The sequence below is a fragment of the Salvia splendens genome, chromosome 2, assembly GCF_004379255.2.
Source record: "Salvia splendens isolate huo1 chromosome 2, SspV2, whole genome shotgun sequence".
In the NCBI taxonomy this organism is placed as follows: domain Eukaryota; kingdom Viridiplantae; phylum Streptophyta; class Magnoliopsida; order Lamiales; family Lamiaceae; genus Salvia; species Salvia splendens.
The window spans coordinates 8,435,227-8,455,536 of record NC_056033.1 but is presented as its reverse complement, the minus strand read 5'-3'; the positions used below and the strand labels follow the sequence as shown (position 1 = coordinate 8,455,536).

Below are 20,310 nucleotides of genomic sequence, written 5' to 3'. Positions count from 1 at the left end.
GTGTAATTTGAGTGTGAAAAAGTGAATGGAAATGTTACAAATGAAGGTGGGGTAAGTGTATTTATATAAATAAATTTTTCGGAATTAAAAAAAAACGCGTTGCATCATCCGCGTCATCCACAGTGGGTGGTCGATGGCCCGGACGATGCCCTATCATCCGCGGACGATCTATAGGGCGCGGACGATGCATCGGGTATCGTCCGCGCACCCACAGTGGGCGGACGATGGCGCGCCCGAGGCATCGGGCGGCCTATCGTCTGCCCCATTGTGGATGCTCTAATATTTGCCTCGGGCGCGCCATCATCCGCCTCATTGTGGATGCTCTAATATTTATGGTTGATTATGGAAATTCAATATTGATCACTTTAGTTAAAAAAAATTTTTGGTAACAATAAAATTTGTTAATTTAATACTTTAGAGTTTCTCCATTATTATGATACTCTACTTTTAAACAACCAGTTTCTTTTTCTAATTTAGTAGAGGAGAATTATTAATAGTGGGACTGTCTCAGTTGAGGGGAAATATGAAAATTTTATGAATTCAAATGGATGTTTATTTTGAGCAATAGGATGGGTAAAAAGTAATCCTCCAGTCTCATTCAAGATGATCATCTTTCTTTTTTTGTTTGTCCCAATCAAGATGATCACTTTCTAATTTTAGAAATAACCTCCTCTCTCCTCATTAAAATATTTACTATCTTTTTTCTGTTAACTTTATTCCACCTAATAACACTTTCTAAAATCTCGTGCCACTCAAGAATGTGTGAGTGGGACGGAGGGAGTAATAATTCAATAAGTCTGCTAGTACAGTACTATTTATTTTGATGGATTAATTCTTTTTTTATTTTATCATTTATTAAATCTTTAATAATTAATTTATCATAAGGTTGAAAGTATATTTTTTAGTTTCTCGTGGTTATATAAAATAAGATTTTGATTCCATACAAAAAAAAACAGTTGATCAGTACAGAAGTATAATAAAAACACACGATTTAAACATTGACCTCAGTTCAAACACTAAATTGAATTAGTTCATCAGTAGATTCAGTACAAAGATAAGTTTTCCCAGAGAGAGATCATGCTAGTCAAATGATCTCTAAAATTGACTTCAAACATTGAATTATATATATAGTAAACGCCTCTATTTACTAATAGCAGCAGCAGCAGCAGCAAATTGCTCTCAAAATGGAATGAGAGCAGATGCTGGAGGAATGAGAGCCACAGCTCCTCTTTCTGGATTTAGGTATTTTTTATACACAGCCTTGAGCTTGTTCTCCGCTGCTCCGAAATGGAAACTCACCAGCATCTTCGCACACTCCCTGAATATACCATGTCAAAAATCAATGAGGACATACATACATCTAACATATTATAATCTAAATATGGAAAGAGAGAGAGAGATCATTGACACATACATCAACTGATCCTCAGAGTAGCCAGTGTGATGCTCCAGCGTCTCAGTCCACGAAGGGCTCCTGTTAAGCGCACAGCGTGCAGCATATACAGCAGATGCTGCAATCTTCGAAGAGCTGTGCTCTATGATTGTCGTGTAACTCATCAAACCAAGCTCGGCATACAAGAATGTCATATTCTCCATCTACAACAAAGTAAGCAAATATTCAGTAATCACATTATATGTGGAAATTTGTTTTGATGAATGAATCTGAATTTACCTCCTTATCAGCAGGGACTGATGCTTTGATGTATCGAACGAGAAACACGTACGGAGTTGGAACAGTCAGGTACCACCCGAGCTTCCCAAGAATAGCCTTCTCCATGATCAGCACTTGCTCCCTCACATACGCATTATCCGATATGGCTATGAAGTCGCTCACCTCGGGAGCCCATATCTCCTCGTACTTGCAAGCAATCAGCATCGCGCTTATGCCAGCCAACTGAAGCTCCCTTCTCGGGACGGCCTTCACTGCAAGAAACCGGTCCACTATGTTGATGGCGAGGTAGAGGCTCTCAGGCACCAGTTCAAACTTCCTGTGAACTTCAATCAACCAGTCAACCAGAATGCCTCTCATTTTGGAGTTCACCTCTGGCTGTGAATCGATGTAATTATGAACTCTCCCATCTTCCTGAATAAGATAAAGGATTGAAATTCGTTACACAAACGAGCAAGGAGGGGCATGATGATGATGATGATCAAACCAAATAGTGTGTATTGCACACCTCTGTTTCCTTGTAGAAATTGTACATGTCCTCAACATACTCCACTGCTGCCAATTCGTTATCCACGTCAACTACATCGATGTCTATCAGATGTTTTGGCCTTGTGGTCAGTCCTGAAGCAGCCTAGAACAAACCGATATCGTTAGCACAAGTTCACAATATGATGATCCAAATTTTCTCAAGTAGAAGCAGCTAGGCATCACCTTGCTTCGAGCAGTAAGGATTGCAGTGAGACTTTTAGCAGACTTTTTCGTGGATGCCTCCCTCAATTTAGCACCATTTTTGCAGTCAGGATCTATGGCTATCACTGCATCATTCTTTGGCTTAACAACAGCAGCACCTTCCTTCCGATTCATGGCTGCTTTATTAGCTTTTGCAGCACCATCTTTTCCCACTAAAACATTGGCATTTTCTGGCTGCTGTTTCTGCAGATGATCAACGAGAAGTAGTTGTGGGTTTAGATAGGGGAAACAAAGCAACATCGACACACAAAACTTAAGACATAATTTTCAGGCCTTGCCTTGCAGGCTTGGGGTTGGCCATTTGCCAAGAGCTGAGCACCGAATCTCCTTGTTCTAGGACGGGTGATCTGATTATGTGGCTTGCCTTCGGCTAGAGGCGCCGGAACCAAGTTTCCGATGTCTCTCAAGACCCTCCGATTCCTCGCTTCTGGCTGAGGATTCTTCTGCTTCCCTCCTCCAACTGATGACCAAATTAAGAATAATGCTTGTAGGATTACTCATCAAATTAAAGAAAGATAAAATGTATTCTTTGACACAATTCTGCATAAGCGGCATATCACAATTTCCAACGACATACAAAATGTTCAAGACCCATCCACCAAGAAACTAACTCAACAAATAACCATTATCATAAATTGCAGGCTAAGGAAAGATATGAATTTCCTCAATAGAATAATCAAACTTAAACAGAATGTAATGTGATAGCCTATCATCATCTCACCCAATCGAATTGAAAAGCAAATAGATTAAGATAAATAAACAGATTTGAAAAGAACGTTAAGAAAAAAACACAGATCCAAAACAGTAATAAGAGGAAACAAAATGACTTGGAAAGAAAAAAAAAACTACTAATGATTAGCGCCTCTTGTATTACATACCTATGGGTTGCTCAGGAGCAACGACTCTTGAAGCCATCTCCAAATCTAATTCGTTTTCTTCTTCGCTTTCGATTTCTTCTTCACGGACGGTGAAAACCCCTCCAAGACTAGCCCAAAACGATGACAGAAGCACTCCGAGACGGCCGCTGCGCGTCTCTCCTCCTTGTTGGGCGTTATCCGTCGCCACAATGCACAAAACTACAGCCGGCCTTATCTCTCTAGAAATCTCTTTCTTTGAGAGCGTGGTCGGTGATGGAAGAGCGTCAATGGAAAAGAGAGGTATTCTACGAGAGCGGGCGATGTAAAATACTGCTTTCTCAACAACGGTCATATTCTTCAGCTTCGAATTTAATCCGTTGGATCTTTAATGATCGTGCGGTTCTGATCGGCACTAAATTCACTAGCCGTTGTGAGCCTCAATTCTCAACTTTACAAGTTGCTCCATTAATTTAGCATTTTTATTTATTTGAATTTTGACCCATCATGAAGAACTTTGTAAAAACTTTCATCTTGAATTTACAAGGTGGCGATGATTATAAAAAAAAATACAATTAAATTAAACTTTATTTTTGGCTAATTGGATATTCACGAAATATTTCGTGGATTGATATTTCGTAATTGCTAAATTAAAGTTATTTTTAACTTTGAACATTAATCTAAAAACATATTTCTCCACTTAATGCTGAAAGGTTAAAATTGATTTTGCTTAAATTATTTCTAAATACTTGTTTTCAAACATAGTAAAGTTTTTGTAACCATCGTAATCCATGTATCTGTTGAATGTCAAATAGTCAGTTTTAAATAACAATCAGTTGCAAAATGGTAATTTAGCAGTATTTAATAGTGAATCAAAGGATAAAGATTACATTTTGGATTCAAGAATGTTTGAGGAATTTTACACAATAAACATTGATTGTTTTTATTTTAAAAGGTACTATATATCGGATATTCAAATTATTTTCATTAAAAGAGCAACTTGGGGATGTAGCTCAAATGGTAGAGCGCTCGCTTTGCATGCGAGAGGCACGGGGTTCGATCCCCCGCATCTCCACGTCGTTTTTTTTCATCTTAACTAACTATAAAAAGTGGCAATTATTTTGATAGGGCATAGTCATCCAAGTCTTAATTGTTTCCATTTTTTGTCGTCTATTTTTAATCACTATTTTATTGGAGTCTAATTTCTGTTGTGCATAACAAAAAACTACGCGAGAGAACTTATCGTTGTAATATTACAGTAATCCATCCTTGTTTCTATGTCGAATTGTAGCTGAGCGAACTTAACGTTTTCTTTCAATTTGGGAGAAAATCAATAGAAATTGGGGAAGGATATAATCTATCATCATCAAGTTACCAACCCTGTCAATAAAAATCAGGATTCATTGGCAGCATTCCGTTCAACAAAAAACCCTCAAAAGAGAGAACACAATTTATGACAGACGAGGTGTTTAGCTGCGTTTCGCTGATGGGAGCAAGCAATCGTACACCCGTTCCATGCGCGACACAATGCTTAGCTTATTTGCAGTTTGGAGGCCTGGCTTTGCCAAATCAACAATATCCTGTCTCAAACTGATCATATGCTAAATCGTTAGATAAACTATCTGCAATGCATCATACACCACGCGCACAAACAAACAAGAAACAAACTAACCATATCCATTCACCAGTTTCTCTCGCGTGTCCTTCCACTGCACAGTGCAGGGAATCAAGAAAACATAATACCAAACCGTACATGCAATCAGCATCGTTTTCCTACAAAAAAAAATCGACCAAGAATTATGCTCCTACTAAAAGGAGATATAAAGCCCGAATACTGATACAAGCATCACTTAAGAGTTGACCCATGCTATAAATTCAATCACTAGATAGGAAGTTCAAGTAACAGATATTGGCAAATGAGCTCCATACCAATCCTTGATCTTTGCAACTCTGAAACTGCATCGTAGCTCTTTCAATTTCCACAAGCAGTAGCCTTCTTTGAACACGCGCAACTCGTCCTCTCCCCTCAGCTCTGGTGTCCTGATTCGAGATAACAAGTAGTAAGGTTTACCTTTATTATTAGATAATAACTAGACATACTTAAGGCTTCATTACATCAAAGACTTTCAAATAGGCACATCCAACTGAACGTAGGATGACTTGATTAATAAATACATCCAATTTATACTTCAATGAATTAAAATAACAAATCCCACATGTTTAGGTGGGGCACAAATCACACTTTTATCGCTCAAACCTAAAAAAAAGCACAATTTGTAGTCATACAAGCATTTAATACCACGAAAAGGAAAAACTGGAGGCAGTTAAAAAAAATTCTAGCAATCTTCTGTTTTCAATCATAGTAAACGAGGCCTTAGTGTTCACCATTAAATCCAGTTAAAATAATTGATCAGCTATATGTCACCTCAATACCCAACAACATAGAACAAGCAGGTACACAGGTGCATGTATTATCATATGCTGCTACAGTAACCCGCCACAAAATATCTTCCTAGCACCACATTCAAACAATAAAGTTAAGTAATGAATGGCTTACCCTTTTAAACCATGCTCGCACCAACATGGCTAAAATGAGGGAGATAAAAAACGCAGGTAAAGCAGCTAGAATAGCAAAGTTGATTTCATTGGCTCTCAAGATCTGATCTAGCTCAAGCATCGCTCTGCGTACATATTGATCATAAGCAACTTATTTCAGCAACCATATATTTGTCTAATAAAAGTATCAGTCAACTCACTCACTCTTCTATATCCAGCTTCAACTTCTGAACCTGTGGGGAAAAAGTTAGTTCAAGACTACGACCAAAAAATGTTCATTGCACATAAGTCAAGTATGTTACCTGAATGAGAAGAGCTCGAACAAGCTCCCCACCCACAAGACCCTGAATTGGATGCATAAGTTCTTTCTCGTACCTAAAATTTTTGACTACTTTGGTCATCTGTTTGTGATGAAACACAAAGTGCAAGCACTAGAACAAAATATTATACAACTGGGTTCCTTTGTTCCAAATGGGATTGCATTTCATATCCCATGTGCATATTTATGAAACCTCAAACACATGGAATGTGTGGATGATTCTAGAGTGCGAGAAGGGGTGTAATTTAGAATTAGACTGACTCATTTGATCAACATACAATCACATGTCAAGGCTTGCTTACTGGAGTGCCATTCTAATAGACGAATAAACCAAAACCTTGAATTTCCCACACATAGTGTTGGACACAACATTGCCGAACTTCCAAAATGAAAAAGGAAACGTCACATCATAACCAATACATTAATTAAGGATTTTCCCTCAGGGTATCTATCAAATTCATTTCTTTCATAAGATGAATGAAATTCATTGTGGATCCCTAAAAATCTAGTTTGAAAATAAAATACAGAACCTACAAATTACTGGACAAACAAACATAAACAATTGGAAACATGAAAACTGACCTGAACTCAGGAAAAGTAATCTATATATACACTGGGGAAGGATCCAGTGAGAATGATAAATATTCTTGAGAATTGAGTATGACGCGTATATACGAATTACACATGCATAAGCACCTTAAATTCCATACATAAGAAATTCGCGAACACGCACTTGGGTGTGAGTCCCACTAGTGTTGAATTATTCAATAATTTCTTTATGCATTCGTAGTTTGTATTTATGTGTCATTCTCAGTTCGAGTCTCACTAGGGGATGCAAGATAAGAAAGTTTCAACAAGAACTTGTTGCAATTGATGCAAGAAATTGAATAAACTGGTTCTTACTTCTTACTAAAGGAAAAACCAAGAAAAGTCCTTATAAAATCTTACAAATTCACCTTTAAGCAATTATAATAATTTAGTTTACAGTACTGAAGCCTATTGTCTGGTTGTTTAAGATATAAGAGCTGGAAAGAATTTTTACCTGACCATTACAAGCTCAAGCATTTCCTGGTCAGATGCATTCTCTGGAAATTTTTTAGCAGCCACCTGCTCACTAAAAGCTAGCAGCATTCTGGTAAAGAGAAACAGGTGTTAATGCCATGTGGTAGACAGATCAGGAATAAGGCAGCCATAATAGAATAAAATATAAAATGGATTTAATGGAATTGGAACCATGTTCACATCCATGGTTATCTATATATAATATGTCAATAGGTTCAACATGACGGCATGGAACACAGTTCTCCAGAAGCATACTGCAGATGCACAAGATCCAGGTACAATACAAAAGCATAATAATAAATGCATTATCAGTTTAATGAAAAACATGTCAACAATCTACACAATAACAGAAACCACTATCACTAAATCTGTAGTAACCAAAATGAAAGGATTTGAGTTCAGTTTCTTGCATTTCAGCCTGCTAAAGAGCAATCATCCCATAAAAAAATTGAAGAACCAACAGCGAAAAGTGTTACCATAATTACTCATATGAGAAGGCAAAAGACTAGTTGGTAATAAAAATTGGCAGAGCAGTGAGTAAATAGCATGAAATAAACCACTTTAGCAGGTACATCAAAGAGTGGAAACCTTCATATTAAAGCATAGCATATTTTATTTATTTTTTTCTCAAAATGGAGTTTGGATTGTTGTTTTTGCAAATCACCATATGCTTAATAAACAACCTTAGCCAGGGTAACTCCAGAACTATTTACTGGTTACCAAGAAATTTTATGAGCTATAATCACGAATCTCAAAGTAGGGGGTACCAGGTACCAGGCATTGAACTCAAAAGAAAGAACATGAAACAAGAGGTGAAGTTGTTAAGAAGATCCTATAACTTTATTATAGGAGCACAAAATCCTAAAAAACACTACTAGCAAACACTTCAGTGAGTTGTTTAGTGGCTAATAGTATACAGTCTAGAAATTCTACTTTGATGTGTAAGGGCATGAAATGCAGTAAGTACAGGATGCAAATTATTAAACAGTTATCGGTATTCAGATAAACTAATAGTAACAAATAAAGTTTTATTGTTATCATGAGCTACTAGCAAGGTATTGAACCAGCCAACCTATGCAGAGAGTCAGCAGTCAACTGTACTTCTTCACGTTCCATTACACCTTTCTGCCTTTTCCTGAAGGTCTCAAAAAGCTCGTCCCTTATAGCCAAAATCTGGTTTGCAAGATTGATGAATCAAAGATAGTTTAGAGGTCATGACGAATACAGATGCACCATTTCAAAGTCAGTTTCCTTAAGAAACAATCCCAGTAAGAGCATACATATGATTAAAACTCAATCAGCCAAGTACTAAATACAAAAGTCACCCATAAATTATTAGTCCTGGATTTACGTTTCTTTTCTTTTCGGGGGGTAAACATTACATCACCTTATACCTAAAGATTACTTTGCAGGAAATATAATTCAGCATACTATTTCTCCCAAGTACTGCTGAGAGAGCGTGATCAAGGTTAGAATTTTAGGATTAACACAGGAGAATTAAAGGAATAACAGGGGCAATGGATGACCACGGAGGGCAGAACTCTGACACTATTGTCCAAATAATCTAAAGATACATAAAGCACAAGCAATATGTTAAGCCAAAGTTACATTTTTTTACTACTCCATCTGATTTCAACACAGATGTGACCTGGATGAATTATCATGGAATCGAATGTATACAGATCCCTGAAGATTCCTAATCATGTATTCATGTTTTACGCCATTGAAAGAAAATAAAAAATTAGAATTCTACATGTCACCAATCAATCAATATTTTTTACAATGTACTGGAAGCACTGTATTATTCACAGGAGAATAGATTTTTCCTTATCAAGTACCCTCTCCATAAACTACACTTACTGCTTAGAGACTCTGAGACATTTAAATACAATGTTTCCGCAAAAGTTGGAATAATTTTTTAACTAAAGTCACTGAAGATTTTAAGTTTGGTATCATGAAATAAGACTCACAATCAGTGCTCAGTTAACATGAATCAAAACAAAAGATCAGTTAATAATAAACCAAGAGGGTTCAGGGAGTCTTACTGGCTGCTCTACATGATCATTCCAAAAGCTTAGGGTTGAATCCTTGGCCTCTTTGATCCAGTTGTCAATGTCAGGGCTTCCCATTAACTTGCTATGACGAAGAAGCCACAATGAACAAAAAGATATTCCCAAAGCTCCACAGCTATAGCGCATCCAGTATAAAGTTAATTTCCTTGGCTTGCGATGTTTAGAAACCTAAATGAAGTCGGTGCATGTTGAGATTTAAGCCTCAAAGTACATTGTCAGCCAATGAAAATGCAAGACATGTGTTGCATTATAGTCAACAAGAGCTCTCATCACAGAACAGTTAAATTGCTATCTCATCCTAACAATCCTTAGCATGTGTGGAAGAGTTACAGTATCAGTAAATGGATGTGGTTTTAAGATAGATGTAAGTTAGTAGATTGCTATTGCAATCCTGGTGGTGCTTCATAATAATATTAATTCCTTTTCAATAAAAAATGGGGTGAAACGGGGCAATTTTATAGAAGAGATCAATTACAAGTTCCATTCAAATTTGAGTCCCTTGTTATCATAATATTTAACTCTTGGTTACCTACATGCTATTTATAATATACATCCAAAAGTTGCAATATCCTCTAGATAAAGGAATATTTATACACAGTTTAGTACATATGCCAACATGCAGGTGCAAGGAAACCACAATGAACAAACAGAAATAGCTAGTGCACATCAACAAGAATCATATCAAGATATTTCTTACAATCACAGACAAATATGAGTCCAATTTCTGCAGATTTCCATAAATCAGATTGATGGCATCTTTGATCACACAGTCAGTCCACTGGGAACCCTCCTGATTAACTTCTGGAAGTTGTGCAAGAATCAGTGGAATTGAATAACTTCCATCCACCGATGAACCAGACTGCAAGCATATTGTACAAAGATTTTGTTGGAAACAGCACTAGAGGGATACGTGAGGACATATGTGCCTCATAAAACAGAGTTCCAAGGAAAAATATGTACAACAATGCTTTACAGGGTAAGAGGGGTAACTAGCAGAATAAAATAGTGGTTATCAAGTATGTCACTTACTTGACGATGAGCATGAAAATGGCCAATGGATGCTTCCAGATTCAAAAATATTTCATTTATAGCAACCAATAATGAGGGCAATGAGTTCTCCAGATCCTTAACCAGATTCTCTCCACTTTTGTCGACCTCCATATAGACCTATGTCCATCACTCCATTGTCAGGAAAATGTATATTTATTAATGAAAATGGAATTGAATCAATTAATACTTGCCCATGATACAATCTAATCAGTTGCAACTGAAATATTGATTCACTCTGATCTCTCAAAAGTATCAAATGCCTAAACTTATGATACCAGGATGGCTTCAACAACATTACAGGGGTACCCAACAGATACTGCCGACACATATATGGCAAATCAGAATATCTAACCTTGGCCAAGAATGTAGCTAAAGAGTATCTTAGAGAAGTCAATACACTAATCCTCTCAGATATATGAGAAGATGCTGAGCAATAGAGCTTCTGGAAGCCAGCACCATCAGCAAGAGAATCATGTATCATTTGACGAGTACCATCGACAAATGCACCAGGCCCTCTTTGGCATATCATGAAGTATGCTTTACGAGTATTTGAAAACTGAAACATCATATCAACAAGCTCAAAATTGACACCAGCCGCAATAGTATTAACTGCCACCACTGTATAATAAACTTTTTTATGCTGACCTCTGCTGTGGACTGCCAAAACAACAAATTCTTCTGAACAATGTGCAAATTTCGAAGTGTGTGGTCAATGATATCATCCAGCACAGCAAAAATTCTACTTCCCTCAGACGTAATCCTGCATGTGGAGAATGTAACAGCATGTACAGTAACAAACAACGGTTGCATAATTACCACTAAATTACAGCTTCCTATTGACGAGGCCACACAAGAGCTAGCACTGTCTATCAGAAATGGTAAATTTGCTCGAATAACTAACACAAACTATCTACCCTGATCGTCCGATGCAATCAGTAGAGCATAATGTGCTTTCCATTAGGACAACTGTGATAGCATGTATTGCACATAATTTTCCCCACACACAAAAAATATAAAAATAAAAATTGCACAACAAGATGAAAGCGCCAAAGTATATCGCGAAACAAAACATCATCCGATTGTCCGATAAAATAGTAGAAATCATACGTAGAAGCGCGGTCGAGATAAGTAATGGAGGCGACAGAGGGCAAAGGTAGGGGAAGGCAAGTTTTGCTGCTCCTCCGTCGGGTAGTGCCGTATAAGTTCGCGATCCTCCTCAATAGAGAACTGTCGACAGAAATGGCCGATAAAGGGGAGAAGGCGCGGAGGCGGTTGTGGAGATAGTTGGAATAAAATGCGAGCAGAGCTTTGAAACTGTTTGATGCCGGCGGTGGGGAATCACTCTCGGACGAGACCTCCATTGTTGAAGCGCACCGAGCTTGCTAGAAAGTTTCCAATATTCTAGAGAGGGGGACACACACTGAAGGTGCGATGTTGCAGAGGGATATTAAGGTCGTCGTCTCCTGTGTCGAAAAAATTAATTTAGAAAGGGTCTTTTTTCTTACTACTCCTACTTTAATTTGATTAAATATTTAAATCCTTCCATCTTTCTTAATTTGATGAAAAGTGTAAATCCTAGATCCACATAGTAATTTTTTGGAAACTCCTCTATATCATTTCTCAAACAAAAACAAATAGAGGTTGTTGATGTTATCAATTAAATAAGATTAAGACTTCTTAATATTTTAGAGATAGTATAGTACTTAATCTTGAGACAATATCATGTATGTAGTATTAGTCTTAGTTTATGACTAACAAAATTATTCTCAATTAATAATGTATCACCAAGTTAGTTTTGAGCAGTCGAACACCCACAATCTAAAAGCTTTAGGTCCTATTACAAAATCCAACTTAATGACACCTACGTCCCATTTTCCAAGTGTTAATAGCACTCACTCTAGATACTTCTTCCGCATAAAAACATGCTTGTTCAGATTAGCTTGTTATTTCAACTTACATGATTGTAATTGAAGTTAGAATTACAAAATACAGATTGAATGAATAAGGTGAAAGGTATTATGAAGAATTTGTTGCTTTTGCAGTCTACATATGAGGTATACATGTAGAAAGATCAGAACCATTTACTTAAAAGCTTTACCTTCCCCGAAAATGAGTAGAGATGAAGAGTGCTAGATTAGTTTGAACAGCATCGTATAAGCAGGAAATAATCAACACCTGCTTGAGGGGTAGAAACAGTAGAAAGATCCATGTCTCGCTACCCAAATATAAGGAAAAGAAAAGATATATGGGGATTATAAGCACGGGTCCCTTATAAGCACAGTTGCTTTACGGATGAAACTCTCCGATCACTAAATATTGATGCTTCGGGTCTATGTATGTCATATACGCAGAGAAACTCCCTAGGCAAGAAAGGAATGCCAGTCTAAGAATGCGCATTCAAACCACATTCAGACTAATAAATCTAAAATACGCGAAATAAAACTGGAAGAGAAAGCGAAAATGACGAATATATACTAAGTTTTGCAAAGCCTAAATAATAAAATTCAATGTTGGTTGCTTTTACATATTGCACAGAATCACTAATAAGAGAACAAGGAAACTTGTAATGCGCTGCACCTATCTGTTAAACTCTAACACCACCTAGTTTCGTTCTTCTAGTCACACATATACATCTAGCCATATTATTAGCAAACTAAGTTACTAAGCTGTACAAGATGCAGGTAAAATGCGACATAACCGGAACATTGCAGCAAATCATCCTTCCTCGTCATAATCTTCATCTTCCTCATCCATTCTCTTCTTTAAACTGGCAAGTTGAATCACATCAAAAGCCAGCATTTCCATGTTATCTAGGGACCACCCAGGAATATCTTCGTGTCTTGTTCCAGGCGATGGCTTTTCGGAAGAGTCAGAAGGGGTTCCATCATTCAAAAGGATGGAATCACCATTCTCGTCTAACTCGACATTGAGGTCAAAAGTAAATACTGCCTTATCTGCATCTTTTCCGCCTGTAATTCTTGAATCTGCAGTAGTATCGGCTACAACACTACATGACCTCTCCAGTTTTTCATTCTGGTTTTTGCCACTCTGGTTAGAGATGTCAGAATCATAATCAAGTCTTTCAAACTGATCAAGTGATTTTCTGTGCAATTTTTTACTGCCTCTGCCGCGACCTCTCCCCCTACCCCTGCTTCTTCCATCGCTGCTCGTTTGGCTAGTCTCATGCTACAGAAAATAAGCATCCACCAAGGATCAATAAATGTTAGTAACACAACTCCACAAAAGGGGACAAAACTATGAAATTACAAGTTGAACATGCATTCAGAAGTATATCTCTCACTGTCCCAGACTTTCAGTTCTGGGGAGCATTGAAACATCCAAATAAGAGAACATCCAAATAAGTGAGTAAGTATACTCTATCACAGAAACAAGTAATTTAAATATATTTAATAGGCTTTTGTAGAACAAGATCGGTCAGGTTTACAGAAGCAGGTATTAGTGATAGATCATAAGCTTCACCATTAAATAGAAAGTTGATATCCAAGACACAACATGAAAAAATGGTACAAATTGCATGGATAGTATATAGTTGAATAAAAATTTTGTTTTATCAACTATAAATGTTCCTAGGTTATAGATATATGTGCTGGACAAGATATTGGTTTTCATATTTGATTACATGCTAAATTTCAAGATCAAGTAATCTCATAAACTACATACCATGCGTATCCTTTTCGAGCCATGCTCATTGCCACACTTGTCATCGTATGAAATCTTCCTGCGTGTAATAATATATAGCACATAAATATATATCATCAAATTTCTTTTCTCAACCCAGAAGCAGCTATTTTATATGCATCCAAACCTTTTTGTAGTAGACTTGTCCTCGTTTGCAGCATCTACACCACCCAAGTCAGATACCTTGCTTACAGTGTCCTGCAGAAAATCAAACATGTTGAAGCTTTGTACACATTGCTTCCTGCAAGAGAAAGGAGTAAAATTACATGATAAAGTCTAGTGATGATGTGACTGTAGCCAGCATGCTTCAAAGATCAAACCCCCAAAGAAATGTGATGCTCTGCAAGAAACTTACAAATGCATAGAATTTAGAGTTTTTGCCCCCCGCTTTACGGTAACCTCATAAGTCCGGTTGCATAGATCTTGCAGAAACAGTTCCAGAGCTTTAGCTGTATGTTCATGTGCACAAACATATTAACACTTAAGAGGCAGCAAAAATAAATCCAGCATAAGTGCATAACATGCAAAACACACTTTAGGTTGTGACACATATATCCCAAAAAATGTAGTAGATGGCAAGTATAAAACAAATAGTAGATGATACATACATACTAGAAGTGGTACGGCCATAGCAATCTTCCCTACGTCCTCATCGGCTTGCATTATCTTTTTTATTCGAGCCTGCAAAATGAATCTTAAGTCACTCAATATTACTGTACAATTTTATTGATCAAGATAGTACATAGTTGTTTTGATGGTACATGGAACTCATTGCCCCATATCAGATCCACTTGAAGAATCAATATTCTATAAATCATAGTAGCTCAACTTTCAATTCCAGGAAACCCATCAGATAGCCGGGGCATGCCTGGGTTGGGTTAAGGAGTTTCCTTTCCCGTAAACCAGGCACGCGGAACACTTAATAACATTCCATACATGATGCATCAAAAAATGTCAAACTGGTGCGAATTTTACTACAAATGATTGTTTAACATACTAATGTAGCAAACATGCAATTTAGGGGTAAAAAATTCCTTCGTTTTCCAAAGGCAAATATATAAATTTTACAAAAGCTACAGCCGCAACCCCTACCCGCCAACTGTTATATTCAAATTTCGCACAAAACCAACATTAAGAACAACTGTATCGAACTTCCTTCCTCGCTAAAGACGTGTTACTCTATAGTATCAGAGGCCTAATCGCACATTCACCCCTTAATATTCTTTTGAATTCAGTATTAATCAATATAAAAAACAGGGAGACAAATAAAATCTGACAGTTATTTCATAAGTAACAAACAGAATCTTAAATTTAAATTTCAAATTCAGGCTTGCAGATACAAACAAATTGCATAATTTAAGCAGAGCAAAAAAAGGTGACACCTTTTAAACAACTCAAAAAATTATAAACGGATAAAGTGAAAACAGTAACATGTGAACACTAATTACCGCCGGAAACCGAGTGTCAAGCTTCTTTCTCATGGCTCAGCAACTCCAATTTAGTAAACCCTAGCTTCAAGACAGTCTCCCAATACACACAGAGTGGGCGCAGACCATATGATATGCATGTACCCCAAGTTTGTATGTATCGTTTGTATATATGCGAAGCTTCCCAGCGCAAGAGTACTATATAAAGTTGGAAATCGTCACGGTTAAATCGGAGTATAATTATTAATTAAAGAAAACGAGGGAATAAATTTTTGGTAGATTTTCTTACGAGACCTTAAGGATTTCGACTTAACAATGATTTATCAATTTTCCCGTAGAGTTAGGAAAGAAATCAGCACTCTATCATATTTTTACTTATAGTTTTCATTTTCCTTATTAGTATAGTCTTTTAATAAAAAATGAAGTTCAAAATTACCTTTTAGCCCTTATTTTAAAATGTCGTTCGATTACATAGCTCATTATCATCCGATTTTTTATTTATAATTAAATTATAAAATTATTTAAATTAAGTAGTATGTTGTAATTATAATTTATTAGTATTATATAATTATTTAAGATTCAATCTCATTAACTATAGTGTTTAATTAGTACTATAAAATTTAATCTTTCAAAGCCAATGGGTCGTGGACTATTATGGATTGGCAACTCAGGCTCGTTTTGTGCCCCAAATCACACCACAATCTTTTCTATCATTATTATTCTTCAATTTCATATATTTACTTCGTTATTTGTAAAGTGAAAATAAATAACTTAAAATTGAAAGATTTAATTAGAATTTACTTAATTAAAATTTATAAGAATACATTATTTAAAATTGCTAAACCACTAAATTAAAAATTAAATAATATATAATTTAAATCCTAAATGACTTCAAAAATAATTTATCTGGAATTAATTCAAGTAGATCTACATATAGTTTTAGTTGTGATTCGAGCATCATCGATATATCTGTAAAAATCATGGATTAAATATGTCCGGTCAATGGATTTTGACCAAATAATAAAAGTGACGAGACATTTAATTTTATGAAATTAAATGATATAGCGTCGATCTACATTTTACGTAGATAAATATAGTATATTCACATTCTCAAATCCGATTTCCGGTAAGTGAGAAATAATGGATTAAAGTTGAGCATAATTAGCTTTTAATTAAAGCTTGGAGTTGGAGCTTAGAGAATAATTAACTAGTGTTAATTATCCCACATAGGAGAAGTAACACATATTTTAATGTGTTTAAATTAAGTGACTTTATGTTACTTAATAATTATAGTGGACCAAGATGGGTGAAAGAACCCACACGCGCGCGTCGCCGCCGCCCTCCCGAGCTCGTGGTCGCGGTCGCGGGCCCGATCCCGATCCCGATCTCGGACTTGGATCTTGGATCTTGGCAATTAGCAATTGGTCTTTGGGTGGTCTTTAGGCTTGGTGCTTGGGCTTGTCCCTAGCCCAAACTTAATCTTTTTATACCACCGCAGAGTCAGCAATCCAAGTGGCTTGACACGTCGTCAAGCGTGGCACAGTCAGAGTTGCCATGTGAGAAAAGCACACGCTCCGCACGCGAAAGTCACACTCCTGCCACACGCTCGTAACCGTCGGCGGTTACGAATCTGCCATGATGAGCCTTCATGGCTTGGTTGACCCTGCATGGTGGCTAGCCATTCCACTGCATTAGACACACATTACACAAGCATAAGCTCTCTCCCTCTCTCTGCATTGTCTTTCTGTCGAAGCTCTGCCCTCTCCTCCATCCAGTTCGCCGGAGCTCTGTTGATTGCGGTGCTGCATCACAAGAGACGTAGCCGTTTTACCTTTGGGGACGACACGCCAAACCGAGAGCACTACCGGGGCGTATCTCATCTTGAGGGAAGAGGCCTCCTCGACTCGGCTAAACTTATTCACGGTTACTGTTTCAATTTCAGTTGTAATTTTTAGTTCAGTTTCTCCTTTTGTATTCCTTCTTTAGGTTTGTATTACGCCCGGCTTTTATCTCTTGTAATCCCAGAAACTAACAATCGCAAGACGAGATATAACTTGCTTTTGAAGGAATTTGGACACTAAACTGAACCTAAAACTTTCGAAACATTTAACACCTTTGCTGGAGATGTCGACTGAATCCAACACCGCTGCTACCACCGCCGCCGCCGCCGCCGCCATTTCCTCCACCATGGCGACCACTAAACCGGTCAACACTTCATCGATCCCCTCGATGATGCCAACCCCCGCCTTCCCAGCCGCCTCTTCAACTGTCCCATGGGTTTGGGACAACCCTTTCGGAGCGTCCACTGGTTCCACCTTTGGTGGTTCGGTTGGTTCAACTTTTAGTGGTTCCTTCGGATCCTTTAATGGATCGAGTGCTGGGGCCTTCGGGTCTCACACGAATGCTGGGGCCTTCGGGTCTCATGCGGGTGCTAGTCCCTTCGGGGCTGGTACGACCATGGCGGGCTCTATGACAACATGAATGGTGGGGGCTCTATGCCTAACCATGTTGTTGGCTCCTTCGAGGGCAACGGAATTGGTTCATTCCACGGACCAAGTGCGGCACCTTTGGCACCAAGAATGATGCCACCTGCCGAGAAACCACCAAAGTTTGGAGGATCTGACTTCAAGCGGTGGTACCAAAAGATGTTGTTCTACTTGACAACATTGGGCGTCACCAACTTCCTCACGGAAAACGAGCCGCCTGCGCCAAGCGACCAAGAGACTAGGCTCGAAGTCATGGCGGACTATGAAGCTTGGAGAAAAGGGGATTATCTATGTAAAAATTTTATTTTAAGTGCATTAGATGATAACCTCTACAATGTATACTCCAATGTAACCACATCTAAACAAATGTGAGAAAACCTAGAAAAGAAGTATAACATAGATAATGCTGCAGGGACTGAACAAGTTATAGCTTCCAAATTTATGGACTACAAGATGGTCGATTCTCGACCTGTCATGGAGCAAGTCCAAGAGCTCCAAATGATCATCCACGCACTAGTGGCTGAAGGGATGACCTTGCCCGATAAATTCCTAAGGTGCACGATCATTGACAAGCTTCCTCCCAGCTGGAAGGACTTCAAGAGCTATCTCAAGCACAAGCAAAAGCAGATGACCCTTGAAGACTTGATCGTGAAGTTGCGCATTGAGGCTGATGTGCGCAAAAGCGACCAAAAGGCTAAGGGCTTCACCCCAAATGAAGCCAAAGCCAATCTGTTGGAGCGGGGCGGTCCCTCCAACAAACGCCCTCGCCCAAACCGTCCAAATGACAAAGGGAAGGGAAAACAACCTTCAAAGAAGTTTGAAGGGGACTGCTACAAATGTGGCAAACCAGGCCACTTTGCAAAGGACTGCCGCAGCAAGAAAAAGAAGCCGACTGCCCATGTCGTTGAGAAGGAGGTCAAGGACTGGGACGAGAACGACCTCATTGATGTGATCACTGAAGAGGTTAACCTTGTTGATAACAAGGGTGGCTGGTACATCGACATCGGCGCTACTGCTCATGTCTGCTCAGATAGGAGCAAGTTGGCCTCCTACACCGCGGTTGAAGGAAGGAAGATCAACATGGGGAATCAAGCATCCTCCGAAGTCCTTGGCATCGGAAATGTGATCCTCATGATGACGTCTGGCGTCACAATAACGTTGAAGGATGTGCTGCATGTCCCGGACATCCGCAAGAACCTAGTGTCAGGATCAATACTAGTTAATAAGGGGTTTAAACTTGTATTTGAGTCTGATAGGTTTGCTTTGTATAAGTTTGGAAAATCCCTCGGAAAAGGTTATGTAACTGATGGGCTTTTCAAGCTTAGTGTGGCAACTCGCAATGTTGCAAAGCCATTGGCTAATAATAATAAAGCATCTACTTCCTCTTATTTGACCGAGTCTTCAGATTTATGGCATTGTAGATTGCGACATGTATATTCAAAAGCCATTAAAAGATTAGTGAATTTAGATTTACTAAAGGCTAATGAAGTGGATACCCAAGATAAATGTGAAATTTATCTTGAAGCAAAAATGACTAAGTTGTCGTTTCACTCAGTTGAACGAAGCACAAAACCCCTTGAATTAATTAACACGGATATATGTGATTTAAAGATGGTGCAAACTAGAGGTGGTAAAAAGCACTTTATCACTTTCATAGATGATTGCACAAGATATTGCTACATTTATCTTTTAAGAAGTAAAGATGAAGCAATAGAAGCGTTCAAAAATTATAAGAACGAAGTTGAGAATCAACTTGGTTGTAAAATCAAAACGATTCGAAGCGATAGAGGAGGCGAATATGTAGCCCCGTTTGAGGAGTTATACAACGCAAGTGGTATAATTCATCAAACAACTGCTCCATATTCACCACAATCTAACGGTGTTGCAGAACGCAAAAATCGAACTCTAAAAGAGATGATGAATGCACTGCTTCTGACTTCAGGATTACCACATAACATATGGGGGGAAGCTGTTTTGACAGCCAACTATATCTTGAATAAAATCCCTATCAAAGGCAAAGATGTTACTCCTTATGAGTTGTGGAAGGGAAAGAAGCCACCTACAAATACCTCAAAGTGTGGGGGTGTTTGGCAAAGGTGATGGTTCCTCCGCCCAAAGAAGTTACAATCGGACCTAAAACGGTTGATTGCATCTTCATTGGATATGCACTTAACAGTAGTGCATATCGATTTGTTGTTCACAAGTCTGAAATATCGACTATCACAGTAGGAACAACAATTGAGTCGATGAATGCTGTATTTCTCGAAAATACATTTCCTTGCAAAGACAAGGAAAAAGTCTCAACCAATTCTGAGACAAGAATTGAAGAAGCCACTAGTTCTAAACCAGTGGAAGAAGAAGCCAAT

At 38.1% G+C, this 20,310-nt stretch overlaps 3 protein-coding genes and 1 non-coding gene across 5 annotated transcripts; 1 reads left to right on the top strand and 3 right to left on the bottom strand.

Moving 5' to 3' along the window:
* Positions 1-990: 990 nt before the first annotated feature.
* LOC121761648 (G2/mitotic-specific cyclin S13-7-like) lies at positions 991-3,568 on the bottom strand. The gene is made up of 7 exons (XM_042157280.1): positions 3,298-3,568; positions 2,698-2,879; positions 2,381-2,602; positions 2,178-2,300; positions 1,673-2,083; positions 1,415-1,596; positions 991-1,318 (listed from the first exon to the last, which is right to left on the bottom strand). The coding sequence occupies exons 1-7, from the start codon at positions 3,332-3,334 to the stop codon at positions 1,180-1,182; spliced, it is 1,296 nt and encodes a 431-aa protein (XP_042013214.1). The 5' UTR covers positions 3,335-3,568; the 3' UTR covers positions 991-1,179.
* A 707-nt stretch (positions 3,569-4,275) lies between these two features.
* On the top strand, positions 4,276-4,348 carry TRNAA-UGC. The gene has a single exon. It is a non-coding gene; the product is annotated as a tRNA-Ala (tRNA).
* A 217-nt stretch (positions 4,349-4,565) lies between these two features.
* LOC121786900 (protein DGS1, mitochondrial-like) lies at positions 4,566-11,826 on the bottom strand. Its single transcript, XM_042185500.1, has 14 exons — positions 11,440-11,826; positions 10,978-11,092; positions 10,685-10,888; positions 10,312-10,449; positions 9,980-10,141; positions 9,256-9,450; positions 8,283-8,383; positions 7,191-7,280; positions 6,132-6,204; positions 6,034-6,062; positions 5,831-5,954; positions 5,203-5,313; positions 4,946-5,046; positions 4,566-4,863 (listed from the first exon to the last, which is right to left on the bottom strand). The coding sequence occupies exons 1-14, from the start codon at positions 11,691-11,693 to the stop codon at positions 4,743-4,745; spliced, it is 1,818 nt and encodes a 605-aa protein (XP_042041434.1). The 5' UTR covers positions 11,694-11,826; the 3' UTR covers positions 4,566-4,742.
* A 956-nt stretch (positions 11,827-12,782) lies between these two features.
* LOC121768970 (dr1-associated corepressor-like) lies at positions 12,783-15,773 on the bottom strand. 2 transcript variants are annotated; one of them, XM_042165598.1, is made up of 7 exons: positions 15,753-15,773; positions 15,480-15,656; positions 14,640-14,712; positions 14,387-14,480; positions 14,159-14,272; positions 14,014-14,071; positions 12,783-13,518 (listed from the first exon to the last, which is right to left on the bottom strand). In XM_042165598.1, the coding sequence occupies exons 2-7, from the start codon at positions 15,510-15,512 to the stop codon at positions 13,048-13,050; spliced, it is 843 nt and encodes a 280-aa protein (XP_042021532.1). In that variant the 5' UTR covers positions 15,513-15,656; positions 15,753-15,773; the 3' UTR covers positions 12,783-13,047. The 2 variants fall into 2 exon arrangements, with proteins under 2 accessions (XP_042021532.1, XP_042021542.1); XM_042165608.1 differs by lacking the exon at positions 15,753-15,773 and having other exon boundaries at positions 15,480-15,661.
* Positions 15,774-20,310: the final 4,537 nt, after the last annotated feature.